General features: G+C 37.7%; 1 protein-coding gene across 1 annotated transcript; it reads left to right on the top strand.

Moving 5' to 3' along the window:
* Positions 1-605: 605 nt before the first annotated feature.
* On the top strand, positions 606-2,741 carry LOC127129711 (glycine-rich cell wall structural protein 1.8-like). The gene has a single exon (XM_051058847.1). It carries the CDS (start codon positions 606-608, stop codon positions 2,739-2,741), a length of 2,136 nt encoding a protein of 711 aa, XP_050914804.1.
* Positions 2,742-14,375: the final 11,634 nt, after the last annotated feature.

Here is a 14,375-nt window from a genome sequence, read left to right as displayed (position 1 = left end):
GAATAATTTAAAAAGTTTTTTTTTAAAAAAAGGATAATTAATTTAAAAAGTTTTTTTTTCAATATACACTATTTTTTTACATATAATATTATCATTTATCTCCTTTCACTATATCTCGCATGAATTTTTAAAGTTCTCAAAATATTAAATAATTTTTACTAATGTTTTATATTTTATTTTTTCAAAACATTAACTAAATTATTGGGGTATTCATTTTTAACTGAAAAGGTATAAGGGACACTTGAGTAGTTTGTTGAAGCTAATTATAGTGGAGGATCAGATGTGCATTTTACTAACAATTAACAATAGTGCATATTGACACACGTCCTATTTAAGTGTTCAAAATGCTAGTCGGCACATGCACTAAATCAAGTTAATAATTTTAGTGCAACTAAAGGTTGCAAACGTGGCCATAAGTTACTCCTAAGCATGTAGAAATTGGATAAACTTTATGTCAAGTCTCCAAATCATTAACATCGTGTTCAATATTTATCCTATAAATAGAATTGTTTTTCAAGATAAGCAATTCATCTACGTTCCTTTTTCCAAACCATTTATCTCTTTTTGAAACGTATAATCTCTAATACTTTCATTTCGACGCAAACATGTCTAAACGTTCACGTAATGTTGTAATGCATGTTGTTCTATTACTGATAATAGTAATTGGGATAGGAGAAGGAAGTAAAGTTCAAAACTGTGGCGGTAGAGAAAAAGGTCAAGGTGCGGGAGGAAGTGGTGTTAGTGTAGGAGGAGGTTCTAGTATTGGAGTTGGTGGAGATGCTAAGGGAGGTGGAATTGGTGTTGGCGGAGGTGCACGTGGAGGAGGGGGAGTTGGTGCTGGAGAAAATATAGGAGGAGGTGTTGGCGTTGGAGGAGGTGGCGGAGGAAGTTCACGAGGAGGTGTTGGTGCTGGAGGAAGTTTAGGAGGAGGAGTTGGTGTTGGAGGAGGTGTTGGTGGGGGAGTCGGTGCTGGAAGTGGTGTTGGTGCTGGGGGAGGTGCAACAGGAGGTGTTAGTGGAAATGTTGGAGGAGGTGCTGGTGTGGGAGAAAATGTTGGAGGAGGTATTGGTGCGGGAGGAGGTGCAACAGGAGGTGTAGGCGGGGGAGGAGGTGTAATAGGAAATGTTGGTGGAGGTGTAACAGGAAGTGTTGGTGTAGGAGGAGGTGTTGATGGAAGTGCAGGAGGAGTCGGTACTGGAGGAGGTATTGGAGGAGGTGCAACAGGAGGTATTGGTGGAAATGTTGGAGGAGGTACTGGTGCGGGAGGAGGTGCAACAGGAGGTGTAAGTGGGGGAGGAGGTGCAACAAGAGGTGTTGGTGGAGGTGCAACAGGAGGTGTTGGTGGAAGTGCAGGAGGAGTCGGTACTGGAGGAGGTATTGGAGGAGGTGCAACAGGAGGTATTGGTGGAAATGTTGGAGGAAGTGCTGGTGCGGGAGGAAATGTTGGAGGAGATACTGGTGCGAGAGGAGGTGCAACAGGAGGTGTAGGTGCGGGAGGAGGTGCAATAGGAAGTGTTGGTGGAGGTGTCAGTGCCGGAGGAGGTGCACCAGGAGGTGTTGGTGTGGGAGGAGGTGCAATAGGAGGTGCTAGTGCAGGAGGAGGTGTTGGTGGAAGTGCAGGAGGAGTCGGTACTGGAGGAGATGCAACAGGAGGTATTGGTGGAAATGTTGGAGGAGGTACTGGTGCAGGAGGAGGTGCAACAGGAGGTGTAAGTGGGGGAGGAGGTGCGACAAGAGGTGTTGGTGGAGGTGCAACAGGAGGTGTTGGTGCAGGAGGAGGTGTTGGTGGAAGTGCAGGAGGAGTCGGTACTAGAGGAGGTATTGGAGGAGGTGCAACAAGAGGTATTGGTGGAAATGTTGGAGGAAGTGCTGGTGCGGGAGGAAATGTTGGAGGAGATACTGGTGCGGGAGGAGGTGCAATAGGAAGTGTAGGTGCGGGAGGAGGTGCAATAGGAAGTGTTGGTGGGGGTGTCAGTGCCGGAGGAGGTGCAACAAGAGGTGCTGGTGCGGGAGGAGGTGCAACAGGAGGTGCTGGTGCAGAAGGAGGTGTTGGTGGAAGTGCAGGAGGAGTCGGTACTGGAGGAGGTGTAACAGGAGGTGTTGGTGGAAGTGCGGGAGGAGTCGGTGCTGGAGGAGGTGCAACAAAAGGTGGTAGAAGTACAGGAGGAGCCGGTGTTGGAGGAGGTGCAACAGGAGGTGTTGGTGGAAATGCAGGAGGAGGTGTTGGTGGAAGTGCAGGAGGAAGAATCGGTATTGGAGGAGGGGTTGGTGCGGTAGAAGGTGTTGGTGGAAGTGCAGGAAGAGGAGTCGGTGTTGGAGGAGGAGTCGGTGCTGGAGCTGGAGGAGGTGTTGGTGGAAGTGTTGGAGGAGGTGCTTGGACGAGAGGAGGAGTTGCAGTAGGAGGTGTTGGTGAAAGTATAAGAGGAAGAGTAGTCGGTGTTGTAGGAGGTGCTAGTGCAACAAGTATTGGTGGAAGTGTAGAAGGAGAAGTCGGTGTTGGAGGAGGTGCTAGTACGGGAGGAAGGACAACAGGAGGTGTTGGCATAAGTGGAAGAGAAAGAGTCCGTGTTGGAGGAGGTGTTAGTGCGGGAGGAGCTGTAACGGAAGATGTTAGGGGAAGTGCAGGAGAAAAAGTCATCGCTAGAGAAGGGGTTGAAGGAGGTATTAATGCGGAAGGAGTTACAATAGGAGTTGTCGGTGAAAAAGCAAGAGGAAAGAAAAGAGATGGCCGTCAAACCTAAAGTTAGTATAGGTGGAGGCATTGGGCTTTAATCGGCACCAAAGAAAATAGTAATACATAAGAATAAATGAATAATAAAATCGTTGTAGATGAAGCCCAATATATTATAATTAATAAAATAAAAGTGATTATAGTGATGTTGTAGTACAAATATTAAAGCTAGGATGATGTTATATGTTTAACATTTATGGTTGAAGTTTATATATTGTTATAAAATGATTTTATTGCAACCATGTGCCATATGATATTGTGATGGAAACATTGTGATAAAATCAATTTCACTTCATGTAAAAAATATCAATAATTACAAGATGTCAAATTAATCCTTTATCATAAAAAGATGGCTATGCTCTTGTACACGTTTTTTTGTTGTTGTTTATATTTATTACGGGTGAACACTACGCCAAATAAGGGAAAAGAGGGCGCTTATTTTGGCCTATAACAGCGCTTTTAAGCGCCCTCTAATCTGGCGCTGGCATAGGTAAAGACAGCGCTTTGTTTTCTTGGAGAAAGCGCTGTCTAAAGGCCCACATTATAGTGCGCTTTATGAAAAAAGCGCCCTCTGGAGTGGTCCATAAAGGGACATCTTAGAGGGCGCTTTCTGGAAAAAGCGCCCTCTAAAGTTGTCAATGTAAAGTGTTTAGAGGGCGCTTTCTGGAAAAAGCGCCCTCTAAAGTTGTCAATGTAAAGTGTTTAGAGGGCGCTTATTTTTTTAAAATAACTAACACTTTAGAGGGCGCTTTCTGCAGAAAGCGCCCTCTAAAGTTGTCAATGTAAAGTGTTTAGAGGGCGCTTTCTGGACAAAGCGCCCTCTAAAGTTCTCAATGTAAAGTGTTTAGAGGGCGCTTCCTACAGAAAGCGCCCTCTAAAGTGTTAGTTATTTTAAAAAAATTTGTTTGAAAAACAGTGGATATTTAATTGGTAACCTGTTCGCATGCTGCAAAAGTGTAAAATTCATATTGATTTCATCCTTTAATCCAATGTTATACACCATTAATCCATTGATATATACAACATGAATCCATTTATATACAACATTAATCCTCCATATATACAACATTAATATATGATTCTTTGATCAACAATATACAACAACATATTCATGATTTAGTAAAAGTACAACACCAATATACAACATATATACAACAACAGCATACAACAACAACATTCCATACATATATGTACAACAATATACAACCTAGCTATATGATTCTTTGATCAACAATGAATTGACACAATTCATCCTTCATTTCATCCAAATGAGCTCTTGAGTAAGATTTGTATTCCTCAAAGTACTACAATTAAGAGAATAAAACATATTCATGATTTAGTAACAAATTAGATTAGTTATCCGATAATATTAAAATAAACCCTAAGTTATTATTCCATACCATTTTTGGGATGTCTATACGATTCAATGCAATGATATCTCTCATAAATCTCAATACAAAAAATCCGCAATCGACCGAATTATTTTGCTGAGGACACTACACAGAAAAACAAACAATATATATATAGTTAATTTCTTACAAACACTATTATAAGCAAAAAAACAAACACTATTATAAGCAAAAATAAGATACTTAATATATACCTGAACTCTGACCCAGGTAATGTCCTTCCTAATGCGGTAATTCTTTTTCGATCTAAATTTTAGTATTGCCCTAACAAAATAAAAACGTATATTGAGATCAATCTGACAGACATAATTAAATATAGAAATACACACGAATATTTAGGGGAATTTCACTTACGTGTCAACCGTCTTCTTCAAACCCGGATATTTACTCCAATCACCCGATAACGAATCGAGATAATACACTATTAGTCTCGAAAGATCCATAGCAACCAACACCCAGTGGCCACTGTAAAATAAAACAAAAATTTAGATGAATGAAAATTTTCTACGTAAAAGATATACATAGATTAGAATGAAATTATTAGAAAGAAAATCTAACCCGTTGCCAGAATTAAACGGTAAAAAATACAAACTGCGTGTAGTATTATCGCCGGCCGCCATGAATCTATCGACTAGATCATTCTTTACGGATGTTGGATTTTTCGATATTAACGTTGCGTTGACACGGGAAGCAGCAATAAAATTGAAACGGTTACACAATTCAGTTCCCCGCATCAATTTGTCATACATATACCTTAAATAGAAACATAATAAATATTAGACTACTCATTGAAATGTGTAAATAAATTGTTCAACTAAGTAAATTATAGATTGATCGGAGTACCATATGTATGTATGAATGATAGCGATGCCCAATTCGTCGTGCTCAAAAAGTTGTTGCATGTCCTCCTTTCCAATTATTTCGAAATGAGCTTTTCCGAAAACACCTTCATCAAAATCTATACTACGAATGGACCCGTCCATAATATCGGACTCTTCCACCATTTTCTCAAGACGCATCATAATTTGAGATTTTGTCCCGGCCGTCGTTGGAATATCCTTCGTTGGAATATCCTTCGTTGGAATATCCTTACCATCGCTTTTCAACTTTCGACCGGGAACCTAAAAATTCATATAAAATAAATCATTACTTTTTGTGATGCAAAAGAATCGTTGTGTATATAATTCAATGGGTATATATATTTGTACCTCTTTTTGAGATGCAACCGACTCGATGCGTCTTGAAATCCCTTTACCAGCTTTAGGGGTGGGTCTTGTAGGAGTCTAACATTACCATGTAATAAGGATTGATTAAATATCATAATTGTAGCTGAATTGAAATGTGAATTCTAAATATTCATAATCATTTAGAACATATATACCTCGGCATCAGGGAAAATTAGATCTGACGGCCAACCAACAAAGGATCCGACTGCATCTCGCATCAACGTTGTCTCTGAAACAACGTCGGGTAATGGTAGACGGGCGTCCGTATCTAATACGAGGTCAACCGAAACTTTCATAAATCCCACCAGGAGGGGATTATGGTGAAGTAATTCACCCGAAGTATTGTGCACTTTTCCCTTGCCAACCATGCGATAAGTTGGTGACGATAGATACAGCTGACAAGGTGAAATGCCCTAAACCAATAATAAATGTTATTGTTAACTTGTATATGTGTCAAGTAAAAAAGTGCTATTTTAATTTCATAATAACATATATAATTACCTCGGGAAATTTCGGTTGATGATTGATACTAGCTCGGTCACTAGTATCTTTTGCCTCGGAAGCGCACCTTTCCTCTCTATACCTTGCATTCTCGTTTTGCAGTTGGAGTACTTGTGCCCTTAACTCCGCCAAGGTCTCCATCACCTCTTTGTTGGTAGGATTTTTTGTTTTTGTTTTTTTATAAAATGACGACGGAGTCACACCAAAACCCTTACCCCTCACACGACCGGAATACTCAGGAACATTTAGTACTCGACTAAGTACGCTCCTGCAATCCTGGACCTCGGTTGAAGGTACGGTTTGGGATAAAGTCTCCTGAAATATTATTAGAGGAGATTAAAAATGAATTATATGTCTAACAAAATTTTCGATATAATTAAAGAAATAATGTTACATATACTTACACATTCGTCATAAACATTTTGGACCGCTTCAACGACAACCCCATCCTTCCCAACCCGAGCAGCCTTTCATAATACGTGGTCCGGAAGAGATGTTGCGTCACTTTTCTCCTCGGTTAGCTACACATTGAATTAGATTATAAGATCATCAATTATAACATATTGTGACAATGTATAAGCTCATAGCATTTGAATATACTCACAATTCTTTGTTGTAACCGTGCATAACCCGTACGCCCTTTTTTGTACGGATACGCGGGTTTTGATGCCCTTTTCCTATTTATGTCGCTTACTTCCTGGATAAAAAAGTTTAAGGCATATTAGAACCAAGTAACTTAACAATTGTATAATACCATAATTAATAGACATTACATGGAATTTTTCGTTTCTTCGTTTGGCGACAAAGTTATCCCATTCATCGGCTGAAATAATCTCGGCATACTTCATTGGCCGTTCTCCTTCAACAAATTTTCCTTCCTCATCCTTGAGAAATTTGTTGCACAAAAAGGATCGAAATCCTCGGAGTCTTTTTCCGGCCAATTGAATACAATATTTTTGCCGGCTTTCATCGATGTGAAAGGATCTCTAAAAAACATACAAATGGAGTGTGTTATTATAAAGTAATATTATAACAATATATGGTTAACAAATAGTCAACAAAAAAAAACATATAACAATATATGGTAAGTACCTGTATCTCCGACCATATTTTTTCCTTGCCAACCTTCAAGTCCGGACTTCTCCAATTATCACATGTAATCGGAATATGTTGGCGAACAAGGAAACCAATGTAACTTGCCAACATTGAACCGTTAGGCTCAATTAGTTGGTCTTCAGCACTCCAATGTACTTCAAATTTTACACCCTTGTCTCTTGCACGAATGATTGACTTCATAACAGTCAATCCTCGTTTGATTTCTTTTTCAACATTATTACGTGATTCATTCGCGGCATGGGTATCGTCTTGGTTAGCCATTTTATCTGTAATATAGAAATGATTCAATAAGACCCAAGTAAGACAATGATTCAATACGTGAACACATTTGCATGCACAAACTTACTGCATACACATTTACTCACACACACCTACTGCATGCAAAAGACCAATGCAAACTTATGGTGTTTGGAACATGAACAAACTTGCATCCATAATCATCAAACTTCCAAGCACAAGCTCAAACACACTTCAAATATATCAGTTTTCAATCAGAAATAAAAAACTCAGTTTGCCCTAAACAACATTAATCAACATAATGCACAAAATGAAAAACTAAGTTTAGAAAATGCCCTAATCAAACACATGAAGAAAGTGAACGGTAACGATGGAGAAGAGAAATACCTTAAAGGTGACGGTAACGATGGAGAAGAAAGTGAACAGTGACGGTGGAAGAGGTTAACGCAGTGAACGTGAACGGTGAGGGAGGGAGAACGAACGGCGACGATGACGGTGAGGGAGGGAGAACGAACGGAGGACGAGAGTAATCGCAGTAGAGAGTAATCGCAGTTGAGAGAAAACCCAGTTACGTAAACGAAATAGCTTATAGAGAGGGAAAATAAAGAGACATGCAGTATATGTTATAATTTTAATGTTTACTAAAGGGGACCTTAGAGGGCGCTTTTTTAAAAAAAGCGCCCTCTAAAGGGGGCCTAAGAGGGCGCTTCTGAAAGCGCTCTCTAAGGCTTTCCAAAAGCGCCTTCTAAACTGGAAATGTACATGGACTTAGAGAGCGCTTTTTCAAAAGCGCCCTCTAAGGGTAACCTTAGAGGGCGCTTTCACAAAAGCGCCCTCTATTGTTGTCCCTCCATTTTTTTTTTGGCTTCACTTTAGAGGGCGCTTAGTTACAAAAGCGCCCTCTAAAGGGGGCCTAAGAGGGCGCTTCTAAAAGCGCTCTCTAAGGCTTTCCAAAAGCGCCTTATAAACTGGAAATGTACATGGACATAGAGAGCGCTTTTTTAGAAGCGCCCTCTAAGGTTACCCTTAGAGGGCGCTTTCAATAAAGCGTCCTCTATTGGTGTCCCTCCATTTCCTCATTATTTTTTCGCTTCACTTTAGAGTGCGCTTTGTTACAAAAGCGCCCTCTAAAGTGCGCTGTCTATTCCAATAGTATGCTCCTTATTTTTTCTTTTTACTTTAGAGTGCGCTTTTGTAATAAAGCGCCCTCTAAGGGGCGCTGTCTATTCCAGTTTTTGGCGTAGTGGAAGTAGTTTATAAAAAAAGATGATTTATTATGCATATAATTTCATTATTGAGTCATAAAGACTATATTAACATTTTATATTCTAAATAATCATAAGTATTAATTTGTTATCAAATAATTTTTTCTTACATATATGTGTGTTTAAAATATTGTTTCTCAATTGAAATAATTGGTTTCTATCTATTTTATGTGTGCTGATAGTGAATATTAACTATTATTATTATAACAACTAGTAGTTTCAATAAATATTTATATATTAAAAAATGTTGACATTGATTCTGTTGTTTTGAGTTAGTATTGTAAAAAATATTTAATAACAACAATAATAAAAAAATGATTTTAAAGAGATAGTAAAAATACAACAAGAGACATGAATGTATCCTAAAATCTTTTCACACAAATATATTTTTGTCAATTCATTTAAGTTTCATATTTGTATTAATTGATAAAACTCAAAAAGTATATTTTTGATATTTCTATTTTGATTGATGAAACTCAAGAATTATAGGTAGAGTTTTTCCAAATAAATTTTTTAGTAATATATTTTTTTAAAAAAATTTTGTATCTCGTAACTATCATTTTGATCACATAATTTTAAAAAGATTAATTAGATCTTTCAACTTTTTAAAATATATTAAATTTGTCATTTCCATCTATTGTGATAGCCAAAGTCAATGACTGAGGCTAGGTGGCAACAATATGAAATATTTGATGCATACATGTAGTTATTTATTCTATCGAGTAGGCTACATGATTAATTAGAGAAGTAAGAAATGAATTTATAAATCCGTCACTAAAGGTGAAGAAAGATGAAGAAACACATTATGCGTAAAAACTTAAAACCCCCCTCTCATCAAGTTTATGGCCACAATCGAAAAACTTAAATCTCAGTCCAGATTCACAATTGGTGCCCTCCTCCAAAACGCCATTAAAATATTTATTGATTTCAGCAATTCATAAAGTATCAAATTCAAGATGAAATAAGATTCATTGTAGTTCTTCGCATTCATGCATTCTGTTCATCTGTGGTTGTTAGTCAAGATCAAACAATTCAAATTAATGAAGTATTTAATTTTGTTAAAAAAATTAAAAATACAGAAGTTAAAAATTTGAATCGTCGGATCAAAATCTTACGATATCAAATACACCAAATTCGTGGATGTGTCAAAAGTTGACTGTAGTGAATAAATTCAAGAAAGCACCCTAATATGACCGTATATGTAAATCATTAATTTGTAAAAGTTTAAAACTAGACAATGTTTCACATATCAATATCTTAATAAAGAATGAATATTTTAATGTTATATTTATAAAAAGTCTGGTCTAGGATGATGCTTTAGGACCTCCCTAGGAGAAGGTGACAATGTAAGATCGTCTAAAGGGAGGTATCACCTCGCTTTTAAGTCTTCCTCGCCCGTACGAGAAAAAAATATGGGATACAACGTGTCTCGGATAAAGAGAAAGTCAAGGTCGTTACTGACTCACGTCTCCCTTGGAAATAAGGATTCAATTGTCCAACACTTTACTAAGTGGACGGTGGCCTTTTCCGAGGGAACCCTAAGCCTTAGAAATCTCTATAAATACGTTGCCCCTTAAAGGAAAATGACATACTCTAACTCATGCATACTCCCCATTACTCAAAGAGCATTACACTCATTACCATGGTAACATACACGACTAACCTAACCGACCGCCTGCAACCTAGTAGCACCGACCACCAATAGGGCCTCTCATCTCATGCGAGTTGATCCAGTACACATCCCCAAAAACAACCGTACAAGGCTTCTAGCCTCCGTGAGCAAGCCGTCACTACCCAACCGTGTTATATACCTACTAGGGCCTCCGAGTTCCCTTGTCCTTGTAGGAGAAACACACACACCTGTACTTTTTAACCAATACAGTGACACCCACTATGTGCCCCCAGTAAAACTAAAATGGGCCACATCTTTTATTCTAACCCTATCATCCCTTTTTTCCATAGAGATGACTAACAGGGTCCTATGTCACGAAGCCAACACCATTGCTGGAAGGTATCTCTAAGAGGGGCCTCTCCAGAGCCGCCCGAAGAAGATACGCGAAGCAGGTGTTCACGGTGAACGTCATATCCCCCAACTTTCCTAGAAATACCATAGGAACGACATGTGCCAACAAATTTTTCTCTAAAGAGGATGCCCTGGGCATCAACCCTCACGACAATAATCCATACGTCATCATCGTTCTACATGACAACTGGGATATCAGACGATGTAGTTTCTATTGATTGAACCCTTTGGATTGGCTGCATTTAGCAAAACAATAACATGGAGAAGTATCCAAGTGTTCAAGATTGGTCTAGCTGGCTTAAGTTGCATAAGGGACACTTGCTAGGCGCGATGCTCCAGCATGTTGGTACAACATTTGGGTCTTCCTCAACAGGCGCTAGATTGTTGCGTTTTGAATTAATCTTTTGAGAAGATTCAATTAGATTTTATTGCTAATTGGATTAGAAATATGATTAGGTGATTTGTTTGACAACTGGACGAAGATTGATTCATATTTAAATGAATATTTAAATTTGAATTTAAATTGAAACAAACCATATATTGTGGAGATATTTATGGAACATATAATATCCAACAAATTCTGCATGAATTTTGGCCGAAATCAAATCTCAAATCCATGAACAAAAGCGCATAGTTGTTATGCTATATAGGGAGGTCAAAAACTATATTGGAAGCCAAGCATTCACATTGAAGATTTTAGAGTGCTAGGGTTTACAAGAGTTCTTGTTATTTTATGCACACCTCTATGTTTCAGTAACTTGGCATAAAAGGTTTATCTAGTAGAGTTGTAAAGTCAACATCTTTATGTACACCTCTATATTTTAGTAACTTGACATATAAGGTTTCTCTAGAGTTGAATGGTAGTATTCAACATTGATTATTGAGTTGTAATCTCCAATCACAATTTGTGTGATTGAGAAGAAAGTGAGTATGTTCTCATGTTTAAGGGGGTCCCTAAATAGAAAGTCATTGGGTAGTGTTAGGAAGAGGCGTTGAACAACATAGGGTAAGTTGTTGCTTGTAAGACTAATTGTATTAAACTACTAACAATGAATTTCCTTTCTTAGGTTGTGGACTCAATCCCCCAGACGTAGGTGTGGTTTCACCAAACTAGGTAAACAACTATCATGTTATTTACTGATTTTTGGTTCCATCATCTAGTACTTTCTATTGTGGTGTTTCTGGTTTAACTTGTCAAACCAATTGTTAAGGACACCATGTTCAACATCTGTCCCCCGAGGAACATAATTTCAATTGGTATTAGAGCAGGAACCCTAGCATGTTGCGTGAGCTCCAGGGAAGATGAATTATGCTCAAATAGAGACAATTAAAGATGGAGGATCAGTAAACAAACCACCTACTTTGGATGGAACCAATTATGATTATTGGAAGACTATGATGGCGGTCTTTCTCAAATCCATGGGCAACAAAACATGGAAAGTTGAGGTTAAAGGTTGGAAAAATCATGTGATCACTTATCAAGATGGTTCAATAAGCTTAAATCCTGAATCTGATTGGTCCAAAGCTAAAGATGACGAAGCTATTGGTAATTATAGAGCCTTGAATGCTATATTCAATGGTGTTGACAAGAATATGTTCAGACTAATCAACACTTATACTGAAGCAAAAGAAGCATGAGAGTTTCTTAAGACTGCTCATAAAGGCACATCCAAGGTTAGGATGTCAGGGCTTCAACTCCTCACAACCAAGTTTGAAAATCTGAGAATGATGGAAGATGAATCCATATATGATTTTAAATTCATCTGCGTGACATAGCCAATAATTCTTTATCATATCAGAAGAAAAAGATGGTTAGAAAGATTCTCAGGTCTTTACTTCAGAAGTCTGATATGAAGGTAACAACTATTGAAGAAGCCCAAAACTTAAGCACCTTGAAGGTTTATGAACTCGTTGGTTCCCTTTAGATCTTTGAAGTTTCTATAAATGGAAGATCAGAAAAGAAGAGCAACCATTTGTATTTTGTATAATACTCAAGTGAAGGAATTTCAAGGTGATAAGAATACTAGAGAAAGTGTTTCAGATGCTATAACCCTTGTTGGGAGAAAGTTTAATAGTGATTTGAAAAAGTTGGACAAAACTAGAGGATAAATGTCCTAGAATAGAGGCCAGACATTAATCCCTTGAACAAGAGAAAAGATGATTTCAAATATAATAAAGGAAAATGAGCTCAATGCTCTGAATGTGAAGGTTTTGGTCACATTAAAAATGAATGTCCTAATTTTCTTAAGAAACAGAAAAAAGGATTATCTATCACTTGGTCTGAATCTGACGATGAAAGTAAAGAAGAAATTGCTAATAAAGTGATGACTTTTACTGGGAAATACGACTCTTGTAGTGAGGCTAGTGATGAAGAGATGTCAGTGGAAGAACTTGCTGAAAGTTATAAAGAGCTACTCACTGAATGGAAGGAATTTTGCTTGAGAGAATACAAACAAAAGAAGACCATACGTGTTATACTCCTTGAAAAGAGAAGCTTGCCTCAACTATTACATATTTGGAAGAAGAAGTCACATTGTTAAAGTCCAAACTTGAAAATATGTCAAAATCTGTACATATGAAGAGTAACAGTTCATATATGTTGAATGGTGTCTTGGAATAAGAAGGTTGTAGGGTCTTACTATAGTTCCATGAACAAAAAGATCAAAGTCCCACCTAAGAAAAATATTAAGTTTCAGATGGTGGACCACGTGTCTTAGCATAAGGCTTGACATGTGTACCCTTATCACAAGAGTTATAAGAACTCTACAAAGAGATGTCACCATTGTGGTAGATGTGGTCATATAAGACCCTTTTGCTATAAACTCTATGTATATCCTCCTTATTATAGTCATCCAAAGTCCAAAGGAAAGAGGGGAAATAAAAATCAAGCTAAGAAAGTGTGGAAACCCAAGGAAACTATCAAATGTCTCTTAGCTCACGTTCCTCTTGGAGTTTCTTCTAGAAAGGATTAGTATTTTTATAGTGGATGTTTACAACATATGACTGGTGATATGAGCTATATTGAAGAGTTAAAGTTGTATTCTAATAGTTATGTCACATTTGGTGATGGAACTAGAGGAAGATTAAAGGGGATATTCAAGTTGGCGAGTCCATATTTACCAAGTCATGATGGTGTGCTGCTAGTAGTAGGGTTAACTGCTAACTTGATCAACATAAGTCAATTATGTGATCAAGGTATGAGTGTTAGCTACAACATGTCAAAATATATTATCTCTAGAAAGGATAAAGTGGTGTTAATGAAGGGTTCAAGCTCCAAAGACAATTATTATATGTGGATTTCTCAGTCCTCATCCAAGGTTACGAGCATGAAGGAGATCATATATGAATATGGTGTCAAGGGGTTGTCAAAACTCAAGATTGAAGAAGAATTACCACTTATGGAATTTATGAGACTCATGCAAGGAGTTGTCATTGAAAGGAAGGCTAATAATCATACCAGAGGTCCACCCAACAATGAACAACCTATAGTGGGTTAAAAGAAGAAGAAGATAAAGAAGATTAGTGATTATGGAATAATTCTTCCTATTGGGGTTCCCTCTCATAATTCTGAAATTTTGATTATTCAAAAACATGATCGTGTGTTCAATAAAATGTTACACAAGATGTTGGAACATTATGTTCAACAAATGTAGCATAGAATTGAAATGAGTATTGTAGGAATTCTTACCCACTCACTTGGTCTACAAGTTAAGCTACTAAGAGATATTTTTACCAAATACTTAAATAATGCTCAAATTAAAAAGCTAATTGGTGCTCTTGGTATTTTGATGTGTGAAATATTATAGCAATTAATGTAGGGGAGCCTTGCAAGAAAAAAGGTTTGTGGAAAGAGAATTCTTGTGATTT

This window comes from Lathyrus oleraceus, chromosome 3 (genome assembly GCF_024323335.1).
Source record: "Lathyrus oleraceus cultivar Zhongwan6 chromosome 3, CAAS_Psat_ZW6_1.0, whole genome shotgun sequence".
In the NCBI taxonomy this organism is placed as follows: Eukaryota; Viridiplantae; Streptophyta; class Magnoliopsida; order Fabales; family Fabaceae; genus Lathyrus; species Lathyrus oleraceus.
Note: the sequence above shows the minus strand (reverse complement) of the source record. Positions and strands in the feature narration are given on the sequence as shown.

Excerpts from the sequence above, each read along its gene's own strand:
- LOC127129711 (XM_051058847.1), top strand. The coding sequence starts at position 606 with ATGTCTAAACGTTCACGTAATGTTGTAATGCATGTTGTTCTATTACTG.